A 22859-nucleotide genomic window follows, 5' to 3' on the forward strand; every position below is an offset into this window, starting at 1 on the left:
TGGTGGCTGAACTGCATACTCCAACCATCTGGAGTCTTCTTTGGCGGCCGCTGCGGCGAGGAAAACGAGCAAGTATTGATAAATATTTCGCCGCAGGCTGCTGCTGTTGCGCTGGGCACACCACATGGCATCTTCCAATTCCTCCTCTGCCTGGTCGTTGTCTTGATTGAGATTGCGCCACCATGGCTTCGTCTACTTCCAAGCCCGTCCCAGTTCGGGGCATGCAAGACATGTCTCTGCACTCGAACTCGGACTCGATAATCTATGCAGGGTCTAGAATCACATACGACACCGGCGGCTTCTCGTTGAGCGCACGTGCACAAGCAGAGAAAGGCCTGGTGGACCGGGAGAAGGAGTTGGGCATTGATTACTGCGGCATGAGACCTGTGGAAAAGCAAAATTCGGCGCAGTGTCTCGCCATCTTTCTTTTAGATGGCGGGATCGTGAAACTGTCCAAAGCGCGGCTGCCTCTCCAGTGCGGTTGTGGAGTTGCCAGAGAAGGGGCGGCATGTAAGGTGAGGCGAGTCCTGTCTGTGCCCGAATAGAATTTGGCGACTAATAAATGTAAACAGCATGTCTTCTGGGTTGTCGACAAGTTGGCTCAAGCTGTAGTTCAGCCGACGACGGGTATCAAGCCGCCAGGAATTAAACTCAGCCAAGACGGCGCAATGGTGGGGGGTGTGTCGCTCTGGACATTCTTCGACAGAAATTTTGGAAGCATTGATAAACTGGCAGTGTCGCTCAGCTGGCCAATCGTCAGGCCAGAGCAGGAGCGAGAAAGGTGGCATACCAACGAAAATCTAAACGATTTGATGTCGGTTTTTGAGCACCGAATATCTCCAGCCGACTTCATCGACCCCGAATGCATTGCAAGAGCACCCAAGGAGTCGTCGTCCGTTTTCAAGAATTTCAGCAGCCTCGTCGTGCAGGAAGCGTTGCGCAACCCACGGTTCAAGAATCGCATGGAGAGGATCATCGACGTGGATGACTTTTGCGCCCGAGTCTTTGTGCAAAAAATGGAAGACAAGAGGAAAGACATCTGGGATCGCTTCGCCAACTACAAACAACGCCAGCCGCGCTCGGACGAGGACCGGTTCGGCGTGGTCGAGTGCGCAGAGCGCCTGCGGGAACTCGCCGAAGAAGTACACGAAGGATACCAGAAGCGCATCTTCAACAAGTCGGACGCCCTCGGCCGGCAAGTGGCCGCTATCCTCATCAGCCTGCTCGAGGACGTCATGGCCAAGAATGAAGACTCCTACCGCCGACTCAGTTGGCATCGGCCGCGCCACGAACATGAGACGCTCCAGGACAGGAATCTCTACCTGCGGCTGATCAAGCAGCCGGTGGACGAGGATGGCGACGCGCTTGACGACGACGACGAGCATTTCGTGCTGGACGAATTGAGCATGATCAAAGTGGATCATTTGCGGCCCTACAAGAGCAGGTTGGAAGTCATCGAAGACCAAGTCAAGACGCAGGGTGCACCGGTCGCGTACGTAAAGAGGCTAGAGGAGATTGTGTTTAGAACCTGATGCGACGGAGACGGGTGCAGTCGTCGTCTCATCACGTGTCGATCGTACTCTTTGTTTGTTTGGCCCGCCGCCGGCTTTCGAGAAGATTTCTCGAAGGAAGGAAGCGGAACGTTTGGTTTCCAATCCATCCCTGGACGGCAGGCAAGGCCTGGTATGCCGGCCGGCTCCGCGCTGCCAGATGCCAATCTTGTTCCATTTTTTCGGAAGTCGACTGTAGAGTAGATGAGTAAATGAATCTTAATGAGCTTGGATCCGTCCCTCAAGGACCAGTCGAGCGGCAGTGGTGCTGACATGCAGTGCACGGGTTCTCCATGGCCCACTGCATCATCATGGCGAAGCGGGTTGTCTGGTTAGCTCTGAGAAAGCACTCTATTTAGGCTGTAGATCTGTTTCATGCTCCACACTACCGAATTGGGCGAACAAATAGCAGTGCCTGGCGTGAGCTACGACAAGAAAGGGCGAAGATGGACAGGGTCTGGTGACCGGTGTGGCCCATGGCTGGAGTCGGGGGTTATCGAAGAAGCATCCGCGGGTCCTTTGAGCTTGCCAAACTCTGTCCAACCCTCGAGCGAGCAAGGGAAGCCGAGTCTAACAGGACCATGGATCTGGGTGGTCACATGACTGGAGGGGTCAACCGGCTCAGCGGAAACAAAGGATTCGCTCCGGTGCTCGACGTCTGGCAGGAACATGGCCTGATGAGGCATGGGCGCACCATGGCCGAGAGCGGCATGTTTTAAGTGGCGGGCGTGGTCGTTGGTTATCGCTGTTGAGGCCCGTATGCAGGCGGGGTGATAGCGATGGTCGAAGTGGAGGTGGTGGAGCTCTCTGAATCGACTGAGCGTCGGACCACCAGCAAGAGTTTCCAAAATCGGCGATGGCAGCAGCATCGAAGTTGTTTCGGACAAGCTCTCGCGAACTGAGTAGCTGACGAGTTCCGTGACGGCCGCGCCCAAAGCCTACGTCAAGTGGAGAGGGAACCTGCCAATAACGAGAGACGTAAATGCGGTGCTTCATAAAAGGCCGGATCAGCGCGGCGATGGATGAATTGAGATGTCGGTCGTTTCCCTGGCAGGCAGTGCTAGTCAACAAGCCTTGGGCTTTTCGGACCGCGTAGACGCAGGCGTGGCATGCAGGGGGGCGCCACGGCTGTAGAGCGGCCGGGGGGTGACGTGAAGGGCGCGAGGCTTGAGCGGCAGGGCATGCTGATGGCACACATGGCGCACGCTACGGAGGGGAGATTGAGAGGTGAGGGTACGAGGTGGAGGGGAGCGGGGAAAGACCAGAACAGCAGAAGGGACGGTGATGATGGTGTGCAGGCGATTCGTCGGTCGTGGACTCGTGGTCCCTGCTGAGAAAACGCGGGGAGCGCTAGTCCCACCTGGTCCTGGCGCCCTGACTCTCCCGCCAGACTTATAGAAGATTGTGGCCGGCATCCACGCTTCTCCCCGTCATCCTCGACTGCTATCTATCTCGCTGCCATCTTTCTGCTGCTCCTCCTCGGACGCCTTTCCTCCACCGCCAGACTCCGTGTCACCTACCACTGCGTTGTTTCTTTGATCCGACCCCTCCTCCGTGTCACCTACCACTGCGTTGTTTCTTTGATCCGACCCCTCCTCCATCGTCACACGCTCTGACGTAACCGCCGTTGTGGTCGCCTATCCAAGCGACCCTCCCGCCCATTCCACGCGCCTTCAAACCCCCCTCTCTCTGTCCTCTCCGCCGCCAAAACACCCCATTCATTGCCACCATGTCCGACTCCAACAACTCGCCGCCTCGCTCGCCTCCTCTTCCTGAGCGCCGCCGCTCTTCCTTCGCTGGCCAGGCCTTTGCTGACATCTTCGGCCGTCAGCCCAACGGCCAGCCCGCCAACAATCAGAGTTATCAAGGCCCCATCTCTGCCGCTGCCGCTCAGGCCAATCGTCGCCGTCTCTCGTTGACCACCCTGGGGCTGTCTGGCTCGTCGCCCAACACGGCTTCGTCCATCACGTCAGAGAGAAGCCGCGGAGCGAGCATCTCTTCGGCCACTTCTGCCTCGGTCAACGAGAGTCCTTTTGACGACGATGACGTTACGAGTCCCAGCTCGAACAACTTGCCACCGAATTCGCCCTTCGCTCGCCGACTGAGCTTTGGCGCCCGGGCGCTGCGAGACTCGCAGCAGGGAAACGGGAGCGCAAATGCCAATGGTAGAGCTCGCCCTGATCCTTCGAATAAGTCTTCTCCCCCATCTGCGACCACTGCACCCACGAGTGCAACCAAGGGTCGAGGTCTGTCTTGCTCGCTGCCCAGCACACCTGAACTACCTGAATTACAATCTCCTTGTGCGGTCCCTTGTCCCAATATCTTTCAATACCTCGACCCTCACCCAATCGTCTCTTGGCTCAAGACGCCTCCATACACCACCGACCCATGTGTTCTGCTTGTATCATTCTGACACTCTCCAGATGGTTTTAGCTTTGCCGAAAATATGCGCACCCGTGCTGAACGCCATGCCTCCATTTCCTCTGCTCCCGGTCGAGTGTCCCCGCCCGTTCACCAACGAGCCAAGTCTGTGGCTACCATGGAACCGCCTATCCGCGAGATGCCCAAGACTGCCAAGGCCCCTGACGCCTTCCAAGAGCGCATCCTCAAGGGCGATTTTTACATGGACTAGCGAGCCTTCTGTGCTAGTTCGACTGCTGCATAAGGTCCGGCGAAATCGTGGCTTGGCAACTCTACATCTTCCATTGTTTGCATGATTGTTGACTTGTAACTTGCCGTCCTGGACCTCGACGGCAAGCTTGCATCAACGTCGCGACCCTCAGTCTCTGTTTTGCGTGCATCCCGGGCGAATTCCCGAAAACGAGGGGAAGGATTGCCAAAGGAAACCGAAGACAACTCCATTTGTCACTGCTGCCAGAGCTTTGCTGCCCCAGCCTCACGATGCCTTGCTACACCAGGGTTCCCTCTCTGATTGTAACTTGGCGGAGTACTCAGAATCGACAACCATGCTAGCAACGCCACTCGTCCCGGCGCTAGTATCGCGGTCCACTCGACTCTCCGCCAAGCCAGACCGCTGGTCATTCATGAAGATCATGTTGACGCACCACTTTTCCGGATCATCACGTCCAGCCCAGTATTGACCCCAGCGGCGTTATAGGAAATCACGGACGGCGTTTCCTCCCGGCTTCTCATTAGTGCCCGCAATCCTTCGGATGAGGAATACCAAGAATGGACGGCTGAGGATATTCATTACGAGCCCAGCGAAGATGCTGTCTTTCTTTGAGCTTGCGTCTTTTCAGGGAGAGGTTTCTTATTTCCTATTTCCTAATGAGGATTATCGAGGACTTTTTCCTTAATTGGCACGATGGCACAGTCTTAGGGGGAATCTCCCATGCAAAAGTTTGGCGGGTCTGAAACACGGCTTGCGGGTCATGAGAAAACTTGGGCGTGAGGAATGGATTTTCCGAAAGGGTGAAAGACTGCAACAATTGGGCAAGGCGAGCAGGATGATTTACTGCGTGCGCTTTTTTCGGCGTGTCTGGCTTGACTGTACTCTCGACCCAACGACACCATGGAGTCTTCCTACTTGTCATTGCTTCATTGCTGCCAGCCGCTTGGCTGAACGAGAGACCTTCGTTTGGCGCTTGATTCGATTCTCCGATTGTAATTTATACTAGTACTTTACCTTAAATGAATCGAGGTGTATGAGTACTTCGATACGACCTATCCATGCCCGAACACCATGAGCAATCACACACCATGTCTCCCTCCACTACGCCGCCCCGCCATGCAACTTCCATGTCTCCCACCGGTCGTCGGGAGTGTGAGCTAGCTGCATCTTCTCTCATGCCTGCTATGTCTGCCTACTTCACCGGTCGGCTTTTGCGTTGGCTGGGTTTGCGATAGACAGCTAGCGATAAATTGGTGGCAGACGAGGGGCGCTCGTCCGCTTTGACAAGTAATTCTTGAAAGGGGCTTCCGCTCATCTTACTCCGCAGGTACTTGGGAGCATTCGTTGGTCTCTACCACTTTGCAAAAGAGGCGGAGAATGAGGTGCGTTCGTCAGCTTCAACTTGTAAAAGCCATTCATCTTGTGTGTCGTTCGGAACGGAACTGCATTAAATCGCAAACAACATCACTAGTCTATCTGATGCTGAGAAGAAAGAGGAGAATAAAGGAGGAAGATGAAGGAGAGAGAAAGCTTGTAGAGGACAAGGAACCAAAAAGACCCGAACACAACGACGCCAACAGCAGTAGCTCGATACACCAACCAGCCAGAAAACACCTGAAAATCATCAAAGAGCATTCGTGCAAACCCACCTTCGGCCAAACCACGACCACCACCACCAGTCGTACCAAGCGCCTGATCCCAGCCTCGTCTCTTTCCCCCCTGAAACTCATTCCCTATCAGATCGCCGTTTACTCTTCCGTCTCCCCATCTCCCACAAACAACCGCCCAAGCAGCCGATCGAAAAACCCGGCCATACCGCGACCATCTCTTTCACCGTGAGTACTCACGCCGTCATCGCTGACGCCTATCCCCACCCTCTCCCTCACATACCACGCCGTCTCATCGCCCGCGAGCACCTGACGCAGCGCATGGACGAAGCGCTGGTTGGGCGCGTCGGCGAAAAGAGGGGGAGCGCGCTGAGATGTTTGCCGGGAGGTCGGAGACGACCCACGACGGTTTTGGGCGGCGATCAAGGGGAAGTGGGCAGCGTGCGCGCGGCCATAGCAGGCTTGGTAGAAGGAGAGCAGCCGGTCGATAGGGTCGGGTTTGGGGTCGTCGCTGGGTGCCGCCGCCGCCGCCATGGCCGGGGGAGGCGCGGGACCAAAGACGGGCTGCTGAGTGTGCTGTTGGCTGCTCCCCGAGGAGCTGCTATTCCCGGCAGCAAAGACGACGGTGGCCTCCATATCGCCAGCAGCGTCGGCAGCAAAGTAATCGTCGTGGCACGCGTGGAACGCGAGGCGAGCGGCATGATACTGGACGCTCTCGCGCGCCATAAGGACGACTGCGACGGTGGCCATGACGACGGGGAACGCGTCGTGCCGCTGCGGCAGGCTGGTCTCGTAGAGCAGGGTGAGGGTGCGCGAGAGCAGCGCCGACGCCAGCGCGGGCACCGCATCGCCAAGCTGGCTGCGGATGAAGCATGGTGTTGAGACGCCAGCCGCGCCGCTGCCGCTGGCGATGCCGTCGTCGCCCATGAAGCGCGCGAACGAGGGGTCGTAGTGTGTGGTTGGATCGAGCTCCGTCACGTCGCCCACGTGTACCAGTACGAGGAGCTTGAGCACGTTGTGGAGAAGACTGTGGTGTGGAGAGGACTGGGGAGATTAGCGCCGAAGTGTTGGATGAAATTCCAGTACTGACTTTGTCAAGACTCCGGTAAAAGTTGTACACATGCTCGAAGACTTGCAATCGAGACCGGAAGACAGGAAAGTCGCGAATGTAGGTCGGATTGTCAACCAGGTCTGACAGGTACTGGTCGAGCGTGAAGCCAAGGCGGATCTGGTTAACTGCGATTGCCGGAAAGACATTGTGTGTGTGCAGTTCAGGGGCAGCCTGGTCACTGCGCGGTGGCCACGGGTAGACGACATGTTCGTGGAGTATTGGCCGGGTTGGGTACGCATCAATCATGCGGACTTGGACCGCAACCGGAGGGCCACGGCCGAGTCTTACGTTGAGCTCATAAACGGTGGAATCAAGTAGGTAAAAGTCCAGAAGCGAGTCCAAAGACCTGGGATGCCAACTTCTGATATCTGCTGACAGTCAGCCTCCAACCGACAAGTCGACATGCCAGTAGCCGTAGCCGAGGGCCAGGGGTCATGTTGGACTCCACGATGGGGGGAATTCAGGACACAGAACGAGACGTCGATCCTGGGTGGATCCCAAGGAGGCTCCGTGGCAGTTGACCAGATGGAACTGAGGAAGAGGAGGCGTGAGACGAACCAGTCAACAAACTTGATGAGATGTCATTCAAATGCCAATTGCGACATGGGAAATTGATGAGCTCAGATCCATAGTATTTGAGGCAGCTTTGGCAGGGAACACCCGGATCACACTACGACAGTTAGGAAGACGCATGTGGGTTGACTTGGGATAGAAGCTCAATGAAAAGAAGTACCTTGAATTTGCGGCGACGGCAGTTCTGGCAAGCTCCAATTTTGCGGAGTTCTGCAGCGTGCCTTCTCTGTTCCTCGTTCAAAGGGCCCTTGCGACCACGGGCCCTTCTGGTACGCTCAACCTCTGGCCGAACGGCTTCAGGTCTGTCAGGGAGGAGGACAAAGTCAAAGGTTGGCGGGTTCAAGTCATTGAGGTTCTCATGGGGTGGCGAGACTGTGTGTCCCGCATCGAAAGTGTTGCGGTTGGATGCCTGAGGCCATAGTACACGGTCGTTCTCAGGTGAAGACCGGGCTGATGTCGTTTGGGAGAGCGGTGATGGAGGCACGAGATAGGTTTGATTTCGTTCCCTCAATGATGCATTGTAGAGATGCTCAAACGAAAATGCAGAGTGCTGGGAAGAGGTGAAAGAGGAGCCATAGAGAAGGCTAGGTTCGGTCGAGAGGGTTGAGGCCGTTCTCGGTGCTTGTGGGATTGGAATGCCTCCCGGATGTTGATCCGACAAACGTTCAGCCACCAATCCACGCTGACCAGGATTTTCAAGCAGATCAATATGGTTGAAAGGTCCAAGGTTGTGGTGAGGTTGAGGGTATATGAAGCCCCCATCTCCATTGATAGGTAGGAAGTTGCTGTCATGATTTGATGACCCCAGGCCAAGCGAACTTTGTCCACTGGATCCTTGTCCTGTGAAGTCGGGCTGTTCGCAAGCAAATGTCGCCGGGTCTAGAAGGGCCAGATCTGGAGGAAGGGGAAATTCGGCCCATGTGTCCTCCACTCCTCCTACTCCAAGCAAATAGTCATGGTCGTCGCTACGACAGACTGCGGAGTTGTCCCAGTCTTGGCGATGATGTGCCAAGCTGTCCCACTCGGGTGGGTAGGACTGGTTGTATCCGTCCATGGTCGAGATCCGGGACCTGGAAATGTTAGTCTAAGTCGATTGGTACGGTTGGTGACATACCAGCGATGCTGCGGCCTGAAGATGCGAGGAGTGATCAAAATCTCGAAAGTCAATCTGTAAGGGAACTCGTGTTCGAGAAGCGGAGTGATTTGGAGCCGACGCGCGAGGCAAGATATTGGGGAGGCTTCGACTATTAGGAGCCATAACGGCCAGCTGTGACGTCGCAGAAGCCATCATCCTCACGGCATGTGAATACAGAGCCAGGGTCGGATGGCGTTGCCAGCGAAGAATGAGGCTCAACACAGCCTATCGCGCATCAAAGAAACGAGTCTGGCGTGCCTCCGGACCACGCTGCAGGCGTTCGCGCGGACAGTCAAGGATCGCGACGCTGGATTGTGGGCTCCGCTCTGCCGAATCTCACCGGCACGGCGGCAGGCTGTGCAACGTGACCCAGCCTGTGCAGCCACTGCTGCAGCACAAGCAAGACTGTTGCCAAAGCTCCAATCGCTCACCAGTCGTTGTCCATTCTACAATGCCGTGACCGGACTCAGCTTCGGGCGGATCCGTCCTAATCGACAATCCATGTTTTGTTTATCGACCTGGCCGTAGGCGCAACTCTCTCCTCGAGACATAGCGCGCGATTGCCCCAAGGCTGAAACGACATACAACAGGTCCACGTTTGCAGTGGCCTTACACCGAGTGCCCTGGCTCTTTTGTTTGCCGTAGTACAGAATCTTGTTATGGTAACAAGATGCGAGGGATTGCTCTCCAGTCTGTGTGGGGCAGCGGGTAGAGGAGGCTCAGAGGTTGAACGCTGAGAATTCGACCATGAATGAACTTTGCAACTTCAGCTTCCCGGTCGGCAATGATGCCTCATGGTATCCGTTTTTAAGGTGCCAATGACGTAGCTTGGTCGCAAGCCCTGTCTGGCGCATCGGTCATGTCTTGTCTTCTTCATCTTGTCTGCGGTCAGCTATCAGTATTGCAAAGAAGATCGAAAGCTTGAACAATAAGGGACGAAACAGTACTTGTATAATGCGATCTGAAAGATTGACCAATTTCCATGATCAATGAAAAAGGGCAGACATCCGAGTGGGTGGCAGGCATGCTGTCAATCACGACCACGTTTGCTCTCGTCTATGCGACCACGTAATTGGAGAAGGATTTGCACTGCAAGGCGGGGAAGTGGGTGCGTATGACGCATAAGCTGCCAAGATGTGCCTCGTGGGATCTAAAGGCAATATGGGCTTCGAACCGAACTGCGGCGACAACGAGGACCAACAATTCACCGGGGTTGCCCGGGCCGCAGCCAGCCTCGTTGAAGGCTTTACATCGTTGGGTTGACGGACATTTTCTGTCGAACGCGCCATAAGGCCTTTCTCAAGGCTGCACTTGCCTTTTTTGGATTGCTTCACTTTCCTGGTTCGAGGAGACGGACTTGGATTTCTGCTGGCCTCTCCACGCCGTTGGGGGATCTCGTGGCTGTTTGTCTGGATGCATCAATGCCGTGACCGAATCCCGTGCATGCTTGTCTTCATTGGGCCGCTGCAGTCATCCAACGTGAGCGAAAAAATCGCGTCGAACTCGCTGCTTCAAAATGCGCGACTGCGCAATTCATCATGCTCGGCTTTGTTCGGAGAAGCCGTTGGAAAAGACGGGGTATTGGATAAGACGATTCCAGAGCCGAACCAATCGCAAAGGATGTCATTCCGCTGACTGTCCCAGACTGTGGGGTGCCACCAAGGTACCCGCAAACCGTAGATTGGAGATCTGCCGGTCCACGAAGCGGCGCACAGCGGGAAGTTTGCTGATTCCTGGGTCAAATCGTTTGGAAAGCGGCGGAACAGGCCCGGGGATCTGATGTGCAAGTGCCTGGAAATTCGATGCTTCGCCATGGCAACAGCCGTGCCGTTGTGGCTTTATCTGCGAAGGAGTTTTGCTGCGAATTGGTTACGTCAAGATTTGGGTTTGGTCTTGTCACTCGGCAACGTTGCTGTCGCCTGGGAGCTGCCCAACCATTCGAATGGCAATTGAACGTCGAGGTCTTTATAGGATCCCTTGGCAGCGGTATGCATATAGACCCTTGCCGGCGGCCAATGGGAGCAGAGAGCAGGGCATGGCTTTATCGCAAAGCAGCTGTATTACCATGACGATAGGTGATTGACACAGCTCCTATCACCGGAGCGGCGTAGGAAAGCTGGCGAGGGCCTTGGTTCGAGGGTCAGGAGTCGAAGGGTGTTTCCAGGAGGCTGGCGGTGAGTGGTGACATGGAATGACTCTTGTCCTCGAGACGGTCGGCAGCTTGGTGTGCAGTCGGGGGGCTTGGCTCCGGGGCGGCGAGCGTGGGCGTGGCGGAGGGTGGTGTTTAGGGGCGGAATGCTGTCCTCATGATCAGAGCCAGGGTCCGCGGACGCAAGCGGAGCGGGCCAATCAGCGGACTATCAATTGGAGCCCCTGCGAACTTGGACGTAATGCTAGCCGCTAAGCGCAGGACGAACCGAGCATCTGTTAGTTTCCAAAGTACAACACCTTAAGCGCAGGTATAGACGTGAGCTGCGGATACACTCGGCATGGCCTGAAATCTCTTATTTCTGCGGGTTCCGTCTATAAAGGGGCGCCGCTTCCCAAGACTTACCCTCTCTTTTTCCCCGTCCAAATTGCTGCCCTATCCATCCCCTCGTACCTTGCATCTCGTCGCAAACAACACCCCGCATTCCACACCTCCACAACATCTTTTTCTCTGCACACACCATGGCTCCTTCAGCTGTCGCCAACGGCGCTCTTAATGGCAGCGCCCTGAATGCCTCGGCCAAAACTTTCAATCCCGCCCCCTCTCGCTTCCACGCTGCGTCCTCCGACGAGGCCTTCCACGCCGAGCATGAGCATGCCGCCCACAACTACCACCCTCTTCCCGTCGTCTTTTCGCGCGCATCCGGCGTCGACGTGTGGGACCCCGAAGGAAGGCAAGTTTTCTCTCCTCTGGCCCATCTCGAGCGCTGCGGCTGACTCCAGCAGGCACTATCTCGACTTCTTGTCGGCCTACAGCGCCGTGAACCAAGGGCATTGTCACCCCGAACTCGTCAAGGCTCTGGTCGACCAAGCTTCGCGCTTGACTCTCAGCAGCCGCGCTTTCTACAACGATGTCTTCCCTCGCTTCGCTGAGTACATCACCAAGACCCTCGGCTTCGACATGGTGATGCCCATGAATACGGGCGCCGAGGCCGTCGAAACGGCGGTCAAGATTGCCCGCAAATGGGGATACAAGGTCAAGGGCATTCCAGAGAACCAGGCTCTGGTCTTTAGCGCTCAGGAGAACTTCCATGGCCGCACTGTTCGTCGCCGCCCCTTGCGATGTTGCTGCGCCGGACACAACGCTGACGATGATGTCACAGTTTGCTGCGATCACCATGTCCACGGACCCCGAGTCCCGCGACAACTACGGCCCCTATCTCCCCGGCATTGGTAGCGTAGACCCCGCAACCAACGAACCAATCCGCTACAACAACGTCGATGACGTACGGAGAGTCCTCGAAGCGCATGGCAAGAATACTGCCGCGTTTTTGGTGGAGCCCATTCAGGGCGAAGCCGGTATCGTCGTGCCGGATGACAGCTACTTGACCGAGGTCAAGGCGCTGTGCGAGAAGCACAACGTGCTCCTGATTGTCGACGAGATCCAGACTGGCATCGCGCGGACGGGTCGCATGCTCTGCCACGAGTGGAGCGGCATCAAGCCAGACCTGGTACTGCTGGGCAAGGCCATTTCTGGTGGCATGTACCCCGTGTCATGCGTGCTGGGTTCCAAGGAGGTGATGCTCACGGTCGAGCCTGGTACCCACGGCTCCACATACGGCGGCAACCCACTTGGCTCTGCCATTGCAATCAGGGCGCTCGAGATCATCCAGGAGGAAAACATGGTTGAGCACGCAGAGAAACTTGGCAACATCTTCCGCGACGGCTTGAGGAACATCGACAGCCCGATGATCACCCTCGTCCGCGGCAAGGGCCTGCTCAATGCCATTGTCATTGACGAAACCAAGACCAATGGTCACAGCGCTTGGGATCTTTGCATGCTGTTCAAGGAGAAGGGTTTGCTGGTATGCTATCCGCCACAAGAGTCAAACGCAAGCTGCTAACAAATCATCAGGCCAAGCCAACCCACCAGAACATCATCCGCCTGGCGCCCCCGCTCGTCATCACCGAGGAGCAAATCCAAAAGTCGCTGGACATCATCCGCGACGCGATAAACGAGCTGCCCACCCTCCAGAAGGACGCTCACAATGGCGCGGGCCACTAAGAGGGGATAATCGGGTCCCGCGTTGGCCTTTCTCTTGGAAGGAATGATATGTGTTCGTGAATTGATACCCAAATACCGCAAGCATTAGAGCGGGCTCGTAGGAAACACGGAAGACGAAAGACGGGGGCGGTCGGTTGTCCGCACGCGTTGCTATTGGCTTTCGGAGCCTGTCCAATGTATTCCTACTGCTACTGCCACTGCCGCTGATTGTTTCGCCGGCAGGCTTTAGTCGTTGTATGTACGTGTACACACAATTTTTGCCGCGCTCTGCTGTTACTTGACCGTGTGCCTTGAATCCGCTCTCGCCCGAAAACGCACTGCATTGTTTGAACCGCACCCAGCCCTCCCTCTGCGGCATTGGGCCACCATGTGCAAAGATTCCCCCTTTCGGAACTCCAGTCGACACCACGGTGCTCCCAGGTCCGGCTGTCATCGTCCCACGTGCATGCCATCGCTGCCATCGTTGGCTCTACTCCTCTTCCTCTCCCCCCAACAAAGTCGCCATTTCCTTCCCTATCAAACGCGCCTCGAGCAGACCATCCACCCGGGTACCGACGCAGCGCAATAAGCTTACTTTCCCTGCCTGCACTTTTGTTCTTTGGCTTATGCTTTTGCCTTGAGCCGCACTGCCTTCCGGCGCACGACTCGGCCTTCTTTGCGCGCCGACCAGTGCGCCCACACCTTGAGGTCGAAAGAGCGGCGGAAGAGGGGCGCCGCACCCACGTTTTTGCGAGGCCGCTGATGGACGGCGCCGATTGGGCGCCTTCTTGGGAGGTGCGAGTTTTTTTTTTACGAGGGTCTACTAGGTACACGAGAGAAAGATTGACGCAAGGTTGACGCCGCGCATTGGTGACGTAGGTCGGCGGCGGTGGCGCTGCGACAGGGGCAGGAATTAGGATTGGGAGGAGAATCATCAGATAATCACCTTCTCGGTTGCTCATCTTTCTTGCTTTTTGTTCTTTGGGCGTGTGTGTATGGAGTTGCGTCTTGATTGAGTTGGTTGGCGCTTTTGTGCCGTACTTTGGTTATGAATGCGCCTTTGCTGTCCCTCGGATCATGAAGTAAACGCAATTGTACTTTGGGAATATACAACGCGCCGAAGGTGAGCGACGGTGAGGTGGACGTGAGAAGTCTGATAAGGTAGTCGATCAGCTCACCGGTTGGCTTTGGAAAGTTGTTCCAAGGCACATGTTTGGGGGGGCCGGTTAGAAGAAGCGCAGAAGCAAGACGCCTTGATACAGTGACAAGAAGAAGAGAAGAAATTGTGAAGCATGTGACGGGCAAAATCGCCTAAAGAAACAAAAAAGAAGGAATTTAATCCAGGAAAAGGAATAGAAGCGAAGCAAAAGAAGGGGGCAAAGAAGGTTGGACCGGCCCGCACGCGATGCATGGCATGATCCGTTCATTCGGGCCCGGTCCGCTTCATGCGCATGGCACTCTTCTCGACAAACGGCGCGGCTGCTGTTGCAAGCCAGACAATTTCAAAAGCCCAAGACCAAGACCCCGCATGCTTGCGCTGTCTCGCAATGCGCGGGTGATTTTTGTGGGTTTGAACGTGGGGTGCGTGGCAGTTGTCTTGGTAGATTGCTGTCCGCTTGTCGAGTTGCCTGTTTTGGCGCGTGCCGCGAGTATAGAACAAAGGGGAATATTGCCCATATCCGCAGGCGGGTGGGAAGCGCATGACCCATACCTCGATCGTCATGCTTCTCTTCGTCACAATAGACAGTGTTGTCAGCACCGAGGGCCTTCATTGGTAGGTTCGTGGGTTGGTGGGTGGAGAAGTGAATGGCTAGTGAGGTGACATTGCGAGCGGGATGGCGACTCAAAAACAGCCCACTTCTTATACAGTCCGAACACAAGTGGAATGCAGATCCAAGTTGAACCTGGCACAGTGAGTGTCGACAGGAACGAGACAGACCTCCTGGCCATGTGAGCGCACTTAGGGAGCATTCGTTCGCTGCCACAGTTTACGACGAGTGCTGGCGACTAATGCAGATGCCTGGATATGTGCTGAGGTGAGGCGGGAGCAGAGCCGAGTCGATGAACAGTCACCGTGGGAGAGGATCAAGGCCACCACCTCCAGGCAGAAGATGAAGATCTGAATGGGGGCGGCCTTTTCTCCAATCCTCTGTTTTCGTTTGGCTGTAGGCATCCATCGGTTTGCGCGTACGCCCACGCCCGCCGTTTATCGTCCGGCTCTAGGGCATCTAAAGTAGTGAATGGATTGATGCTCACCTCCACCAAACGAGTAGCAACGGCAACCCCGTGCGACGGCAACGACTAGACGGTAAATATAGGTCAACTAAACCACAAAGCCACAAGCATTCGCATGCCGTTTCCACAGGCACTGTCAGCGTCTCGCTTCACCTGGGACGCTAATCTGGGTCTTGGACGCCACTTATCATCGGCAGTCAGCATTGCCGTGCTTGCCCTGGAGGTGTACCCTTTGAGAAGAACATCAACCCTGACTTGCTGACACGGCATGGGCGGTCAACGAAAAGGCCACGGCGGGCGGCCCGCTTACCGCCAGACAGCGGATGCGGTCGTCGCAGGGACAGGGCTGTCGTTGGTTGCTGTCGAGCCGACGAGCGAGCAACATGGCACGCGCCACGGCCTAGAATGTTTCATGCAGGTGCTGCAGTCGATGCTTGCCTGGGCTTTCGACGCCGGTGACGCGTGTGTTGTCCGGTTGCGGGAGTGAGCGTGGCATTCTCAAAGCAAGCGCAGGCCGCAAAGGGCAAGCAACGCGAAAGCGAGCGAGGAGCTCGGAATGGGGAGCGCGGACCACACGGTCGTCAAAGGAAATGACAGAGGCCGGCCAGTGCTTGACGTCGGGACGGGAAGAATGAAGGATGCTTTTTGGGCGACGGCGGCGGTGGTGCGACCGAGGCTAGGCGATTGGGCGTGGTGACTGGCGGTGGACGAGACGGACGGAGACGGGGACGGAGAGAGAAGACGGGCGGGCGGGCGTGGCAGTTGTTGATCGTGTCCACTGTCCAGGTAAGGTACATGTAGCGTATTCGTTCCTCCACTTGAGAGGTCAGGCCGGGGCGTCAGTCAGCATCGGCCATTCGGAAGTGCCGTCTTCCGATGGTGAATCATCCATCCATCGGTCATGACCTGGGCGGCAGCCATGAGAACATGCTATTTACACGTATGGACGTACGTACCTACATGTACGGACGTATCCATGCTGGGTGAGGTGCCTGTTGGTTCACACATAAGCATACATGTAGACCGATTAGGCTCAGAGTGCGAGATTCCGCCCGAGAATCTTGAGCTTAACAGTGTTAAAGTGAGGATGGCGGCTCCGTTGCCAAGGAGGCTTGGTAGGCCGTCAAGTCAGGCATACCCGGCCTCGGTGCCATCCGAGTTGGCTGCACAATCCTATCTTGGCTTCCTCCATCTTACGCAATCCGCGTCGGTGGGAGAGCAGACCAGCCAGCCAGGCCAGGACCAAAATCGTCGGTCGCCGCATGCCACAAGCGGTCACCTAACAAAATGAAATGGAGGCTGCATCAAGTCACCGTGCGTGGCCATCCACCTGCACTCTGCGCCGGACTGCACTACCTACATCGTTTCCCCCCTCATTCCCGGACCAATCGTATTGCCGCCATTGTTGCCTTTCTTCGAGAAAACAGCCGTCATCCAAGGGAAAAATCCATTGCACGGCCCGGCGTTAGGGCAATCCCCATGCGACGCCTCTCAGCCCCCCCACACACCCATATCTAGCCTGCGCTGTGCCCGTCTCGTCTCTTCGCCCCAAGACATGGTAATGTGCCTTGGTCAATCCACTGCTGTCGTCCTCCTTTTATCCTCTTCCACCTCCGTCTCCTTCTCCCCCTCCTCCAACTCCCCCTCCCTCTTCCGACGTAGCAGCACCCAACAAAGGCATGGCCGACCCAGGCCGCGAAAAGCAGGACTGGCAGTTCAATGCCACCGAAGCTGCCGCTACCGCCACCACCATCCGTCCCGATGAACCTGTCGCAACCACCCCACTCGACAGAGTTGGCACAGAAAAGGAACTGAATCCTGGAAACAATCAAACCGAGGACCACAAGGACCCCAGCGCAACTCCCCGTTCCGTCTCCGAGGGGAGCACCGATGATGTTGCCGAGACTAAGAGCCAGACGCCAAAGGTTGATTCCCAAAAAAGAGAATGGTCCAGAATAATTAATCCCCTCAAGTGGGGCAAGGTGCCAGCCGTGCCAGAAGGAAGGACTGTATCAAGAGAATATGGAGCCAGTTGGTTCAGCCGACTCACATTCCAGTGGATGTCGCCCCTCATGAGTGTAAGCGCCCTACCCGAGACTGCGTCATCACTCAATCCACCAACGCTGATTTCCCCTACAGGTCGGATACCAACGTCCGCTTGAGCTAAACGACATTTGGCTCGTGAACCCTGACCGTAGTGCTGAGGCTCTGTCAAAGAAACTTTACGAGTCATTTGACAGGCGAGTCGCAGCCGGCGGGAAGCGTCCGCTGCTTGGCGCCTTGTACGACACGTTCAAGCACGACATTTACGTTAGCGGCGCCTCCAACTTTGTTACGTCAATGATTCAAGTCCTTGCGCCGTTTTCTCTAAGGTACCTGATCAATTTCGCGACAGAGGCCTACATCGCTCAGCGCAGAGGTGTTGATGGACCAGATATCGGTTACGGCATGGGGTTGGTCGTTGCCGTCACCGGCATGCAGGTCATCCAAAGCATTCTGCTGAACTACTTCTTTTACAAGAGCATGATGATCGGCGGTGAGTCCAGAGCCGTCCTGATTTCCGCCATATTCGACAAAGCGATGCGCTTGTCTGGAAGAGCGAAGGCTGGCGGCAAAGCCCCGGAAAAACCGCCCCCGGACATCAAACCAGGCACCGAGGAAGAGAGGAAATGGTACGAGGATATGCTCAAGTCGAAGAAGAACAAGAAGGATGCGAAAAAGGCCAAGGCCGCCGAAGCTGCCGAGGAAGACAACCAAGGCTGGAGCAACGGCCGTATTGTCAACCTCATGAGCACGGACACGTACCGCGTGGACCTAGCATGTATGGACCCTCTCTCCCATCTTCTACCTTAATATTAGCTTTACTAACAGGATTAAGGCGGTTTTGGGCACATGGTGTGGACTTCGCCAGCAGCCATCATCCTTACGATAGCCCTTCTTTTGTATAACCTCACCTATTCTGCGCTGGCCGGAATAGGCTTGATTGTCCTCACCTTGCCGTTGCTCGGAAAAGCAATGAAGAGTCTGTTTAGCCGCCGCGAGTCCATCAACAAGGTCACGGACAAGAGGGTCAGTCTCACCCAGGAAATCTTGCAGGCCGTCAGGTTCGTCAAGTACTTTGGCTGGGAGTCTTCCTTTCTCAACCGGCTGGCCGTCATCCGCAAACAGGAAGTTGGCATGATTCAGAGTGTCATGACGATTCGAAACGGAATCAACGCCATTGGAATGTCGATACCAGTCTTCGCCGCCATGTTGGCCTTCATCACGTACTCCTTGTCTCAGCACGTCCTGACCCCAGCTCCCATCTTTTCGTCTCTGGCCCTCTTCAACTCGCTTCGTCTGCCGCTCAATTTTCTTCCCCTGGTTCTTGGCCAGCTCGTCGATGCCTTGTCGTCCGTCAAACGCATCGAAGAATTCCTCCTCGCCGAGGAAGCCGACGAAAAGGTCCAGTGGGACAATCAGCTCCCAGAGGCGCTCATCGTCAAGGACGCAAACTTCACGTGGGAATATTCTCCATCCGGGAATACCAAGGACGTTACGAGACTGGATCCCAAAAAGGCCAAAAAGGAGCAGAAGCAGGCCGAGAAACGCGCAGCCAAAGAAGGCATCAGCCTGGGCGAGTTCAACGGGCCACCGCCAAAGGACGAGAAACCACCATTCCAGCTCCACGATATTAACCTCGCGATCCAGCGCCACGAACTCATTGCCGTAATTGGAACCGTCGGGTCAGGAAAGAGTTCGTTGCTGGGAGCGCTGGCTGGCGATATGCGCAGGACCTCTGGAGAAGTCATCCTGGGTGCCGGACGCGCCTTTTGCCCTCAGTATGCCTGGATCCAGAATGCCACGGTCAAAGAAAACATCATTTTCGGAAAGCCCTTGCGGCAAGAGTGGTACGATGCCGTGGTCGATGCTTGCGCCCTGCGCGCAGATTTCGACATGCTTCCCAATGGCGACCAGACGGAGATCGGCGAACGCGGTATCACCGTCTCCGGGGGACAAAAGCAGCGCTTGAACATTGCGAGAGCCATATACTTTGAGACCGACGTGATCCTCATGGACGACCCACTCTCGGCGGTCGATGCGCACGTCGGCCGACATATTATGAGTGAAGCAATTTGTGGTAGGGATTCCTCTTTCATATGTCTGAGTAAAAGGCTTATTTGTAACAAGGTTTGATGCGTGACAAGTGCCGCATCCTGGCGACGCACCAGCTCCACGTCCTGAACCGTTGCGACAGGATAGTGCTCATGGACAGCGGTAGGATTACAGCGATCGACACTTATGACAATCTCAAGGAAAACAACGAGGACTTCAAGAAGCTCTTGGCATCAACTTCCCAAGAAGGAAAGAAGGAAGAGGAAGAGGAAGAAGAAGAGATTGAAGAGGAGAAGAAGGATGTGCAAAAGAAGGTGTCAAAGAAGCCAGCGGCGGGTCTCATGCAGGCAGAGGAGCGGGCTGTCAAGAGCGTCTCCTGGGGCGTCTATGCGGCCTACTTCAAGGCTGGAGGCTCCATTTTGATGGGTCCGTTGGTCGTGTTTTTGCTCATCTTGTCCCAAGGTGCCAACATCGCGACCAGTTTGTGGCTTTCGTGGTGGACCTCTGACAATTTCGGCCTGAGTGAGGGAGTATATGTAAGTTCACCTGTCCAAGACGTCCACCACTTTCTAATACTTCGCAGATTGGCATTTACGCAGGCCTGGGCGCCGCACAAGCTTTGCTCATGTTTGCCTTCTCTGTCGTCCTGTCGTATGGCGGTACAGAGGCCTCCAAAGTCATGCTGCATCGGGCGATGGAAAGAGTCCTTCGTGCACCCATGTCTTTCTTCGACACGACTCCCCTTGGTCGCATCACCAACCGATTTTCCAAGGACATTGACGTTATGGACAACTCACTCACAGATTCGATGCGCATGTTCCTCTTGACCCTCGCCATGATCAGCAGTATTTTCGCTCTCATCATCGCCTACTTCCACTACTTCGGAATCGCGCTGGCTCCGCTGCTGGTCTTGTTTTGGTTCTCGGCTGGCTACTACCGCGCGTCAGCTCGCGAGGTCAAGCGCTACGAGGCGGTGTTGCGCAGTACCGTCTTCTCGCGATTCAGCGAAGCTGTCAACGGCGTTGCCTCCATCCGCGCATACGGTCTGCAGGCTCAGTTTTCCAAATCGATCCGAGATGCCATAGACGACATGGACAGCGCTTATTTCTTAACCTTTTCGAACCAGCGGTGGCTCTCGATTCGCCTGGACGCGATTGGCTGCGTTCTCGTTTTTATCACCGGCCTTTTGGTCGTGACTTCCCGGTTCAACGTTTCCCCTTCCATTGCTGGTCTCGTCCTCTCGTACATCCTCTCCATCGTCCAAATGTTCCAGTTTTCAGTTCGCCAGCTGGCCGAAGTCGAAAACAACATGAACGCTACTGAGCGCGTCCACTACTACGGCAGCGCGCTGGAGCAGGAAGCGCCGCAGAAGCTTGCTCCTGTCCGCGAGTCCTGGCCTGAGTCGGGAGAAATCAACTTCGACAATGTCCAGATGCGGTATCGTGACGGGCTTCCTCTCGTGCTTCGTGGACTTTCCATGCATGTCCGCCCAGGCGAGCGCATCGGCATTGTTGGAAGGACGGGTGCCGGAAAATCGACCATCATGTCGACGCTCTTCCGGCTTGTCGAACTCTCCGGGGGCAAGATTACCATCGACGGTGTCGACATCGCCACGATCGGTCTCGCTGACCTTCGTTCCCGTCTCGCCATCATTCCTCAAGATCCCACACTCTTCCGCGGCACGATCCGCTCCAACCTCGACCCCTTCAACGAGCATTCGGACTTGGAGCTGTGGAATGCGCTGCGCCAAGCCGATCTCGTCGGGCAAGAGGCGTCCATTGAGGACCGCAGCCAGCGCATGCATCTCGACTCCCCCGTCGACGAAGAGGGACTCAACTTCTCGCTCGGGCAACGGCAACTCATGGCGCTGGCGCGAGCGCTGGTTCGCGGAGCGCGCATCATCGTCTGCGACGAAGCCACGTCGAGCGTCGACATGGAGACGGATGCCAAGATCCAGCGGACCATGGCCATGGGATTCCAAGGGCGCACGCTGCTGTGCATCGCGCACAGGCTGCGTACCATCATCGGCTACGACCGCATCTGTGTTATGGACAAAGGATGCATCGCGGAGCTTGGCACGCCCGTCGAGCTGTGGGATGTCGAGGGCGGCATCTTTAGGAGCATGTGCGATCGCAGCGGCATCTCGCGCGAGGACGTCATGGAAGCGGCGATGGACGGCGGCATGAGCTTGTTGGAGAGAGAACTCACGCGCGAGAGGACAAAGCAGAGCATGAAGAGCCTGCGCGAGGACGAAAAAGAAGACGGTATCGAAGCTGAAGCCCCGCCTGTTCCCACGACGGAGCGAGAGCCGAAGCAAAAGGGACGAGCGGACGAAGGCGACGACGAGAAGCGCGACTGAGCGGCCTTTTCACGACGAATCCGTTTTGCCAGAGTCGTGGACGGCCGTCTGAGATGGAGCGGGGTGAAGAATTCAACGAGCTGAGGTTGAGCGAGCAGCAGCGGTCTAAAGCTTATTCTCAACCCCCCCAACGACATGGCACCGTCATACGCTACGTTGATGACACCAGCACCCTTGCAACGAGCGCAATGGAGAGTAATCGACAAATAGCACCCATGCGCGTCAGCGAACGCACGCAACCTGTATGGCACATTCGCTCAGCTCACTCTCAGCTTTGGCGTTTGCATGCGACCGGGGATGACTTCCAACCGCTGGACCGTCAGACAGTGTGCACATCTCCGCTTGGGTTGTTTTCCGACTACCTGCCTACCGTACACTGCACTCCACACTCGGCGCGGCGCGGAAATACGGCACACTACTGGGCTGACAGGCGGCCGCGGCTACGAAGAGGCGCTGCAGCCATACCGTAGGTCGGTACGGTAGTCGCTCAATCGCGTCGCTTCACCCAAGTCCCGCACCGGCGCTGCTGGTGTCTTCTGGTGGCTTCTTTTCTGCCAGGGTCGTGCTACTCGTCACCGAGCAACCAAGGCTCGGTCACAAAAGTCGTGGCACACGCAATTAGAGCAGCGAATCGGTCTCGTCTACGAGGGAATATTCATTTACTCTATGTATTTAATGACTGACAGGGAGCATTCATGCGCTGTGACGGTAACTAATAGGGAGCATTCTTACGCTGTGACTGCGACTGACGGGGAGCATTCAAGCATCGAGTAGTGATTGGGGGTTGTGTGTGCCACGACTTTTGCTACCAAGCCTTCGAACGAACCTGGATGTAGCCAGCCACGTTTAGCGCGAGCAACTAACGGAGCTGCCGATAGGCGGCGACGGCTGGCTGGCTGGCTGGCTGGCTGGCTGGCGGGCAGGCGATAGTTTTCCAGCCTGGGACCAACTACCGATCAGACAGACAGCACAAACGGACGGACGCACGAACGAACGCACTAATCACTTTGGTTCGTTCCATGCTTTCATTCTCCAAAGTAATCATCCATTTCTTTTTGCCACGCATTGCGACACGGACGGGCTTGGATGCTACTTAGAAGTCTTTTCCCTTCTTCGCCCGCACTAGTAAACAATCTTCCAAGATCATGGGCTCACAAGACCGAGGAGGCTCAGCCTTGTCTGGGTTCTCAAAAAGCGTGGCGTGGACCTTCTCGAATCTGACAGGTTGAGGATAGAGAAGGTCGGCCTCTGGAGTCAACGATAGGCCAGGAAGGTCGACCAAATCCAAAGTCGTGGTTTCCACTGCACTTTGAGGAGCCGGGGGCGACTTTTCCGACTCGGCAACGTAGTCTCTGGAGATTTCCCCAGCT

At 56.0% G+C, this 22859-nt stretch overlaps 6 protein-coding genes across 6 annotated transcripts; 4 read left to right on the forward strand and 2 right to left on the reverse strand.

Annotated features, from left to right (window-relative positions):
* The first annotated feature begins 72 nt into the window (after nt 1-72).
* Nucleotides 73-1777, forward strand: J3D65DRAFT_614095 (uncharacterized protein). The gene is made up of 2 exons (XM_066799173.1): nt 73-515; nt 573-1777. Exons 1-2 carry the CDS (start codon nt 183-185, stop codon nt 1530-1532), a joined length of 1293 nt encoding a protein of 430 aa, XP_066658816.1. The 5' UTR covers nt 73-182; the 3' UTR covers nt 1533-1777.
* Nucleotides 1778-3184: 1407 nt separating this feature from the next.
* On the forward strand, nt 3185-4505 carry J3D65DRAFT_219225 (uncharacterized protein). Its single transcript, XM_066794569.1, has 2 exons — nt 3185-3850; nt 3974-4505. The coding sequence occupies exons 1-2, from the start codon at nt 3280-3282 to the stop codon at nt 4180-4182; spliced, it is 780 nt and encodes a 259-aa protein (XP_066658817.1). The 5' UTR covers nt 3185-3279; the 3' UTR covers nt 4183-4505.
* A 1425-nt stretch (nt 4506-5930) lies between these two features.
* On the reverse strand, nt 5931-8527 carry J3D65DRAFT_664890 (uncharacterized protein; the record flags this gene model as incomplete). The annotated part of the gene is made up of 4 exons (XM_066802794.1): nt 5931-6833; nt 6880-7268; nt 7459-7570; nt 7634-8527. The coding sequence occupies 4 exons, from the start codon at nt 8525-8527 to the stop codon at nt 5931-5933; spliced, it is 2298 nt and encodes a 765-aa protein (XP_066658818.1).
* A 2579-nt stretch (nt 8528-11106) lies between these two features.
* J3D65DRAFT_614110 (ornithine aminotransferase-like protein) lies at nt 11107-13086 on the forward strand. The gene is made up of 4 exons (XM_066799174.1): nt 11107-11490; nt 11543-11858; nt 11920-12621; nt 12672-13086. Exons 1-4 carry the CDS (start codon nt 11279-11281, stop codon nt 12819-12821), a joined length of 1380 nt encoding a protein of 459 aa, XP_066658819.1. The 5' UTR covers nt 11107-11278; the 3' UTR covers nt 12822-13086.
* Nucleotides 12680-13983, reverse strand: J3D65DRAFT_219465 (uncharacterized protein). Its single transcript, XM_066794570.1, has 2 exons — nt 12964-13983; nt 12680-12761 (listed from the first exon to the last, which is right to left on the reverse strand). Exon 1 carries the CDS (start codon nt 13760-13762, stop codon nt 13010-13012), a length of 753 nt encoding a protein of 250 aa, XP_066658820.1. The 5' UTR covers nt 13763-13983; the 3' UTR covers nt 12680-12761; nt 12964-13009.
* A 2731-nt stretch (nt 13984-16714) lies between these two features.
* J3D65DRAFT_664892 (ABC multidrug transporter-like protein) lies at nt 16715-21489 on the forward strand (the record flags this gene model as incomplete). The annotated part of the gene is made up of 5 exons (XM_066802795.1): nt 16715-17113; nt 17175-17856; nt 17914-19155; nt 19206-19666; nt 19714-21489. The coding sequence occupies 5 exons, from the start codon at nt 16715-16717 to the stop codon at nt 21487-21489; spliced, it is 4560 nt and encodes a 1519-aa protein (XP_066658821.1).
* Between the last annotated feature and the right edge of the window lie 1370 nt (nt 21490-22859).

This window comes from Phyllosticta citribraziliensis (genome assembly GCF_038025025.1).
Source record: "Phyllosticta citribraziliensis strain CPC 17464 chromosome Unknown J3D65scaffold_2, whole genome shotgun sequence".
Classification (NCBI taxonomy): domain Eukaryota; kingdom Fungi; phylum Ascomycota; class Dothideomycetes; order Botryosphaeriales; family Phyllostictaceae; genus Phyllosticta; species Phyllosticta citribraziliensis.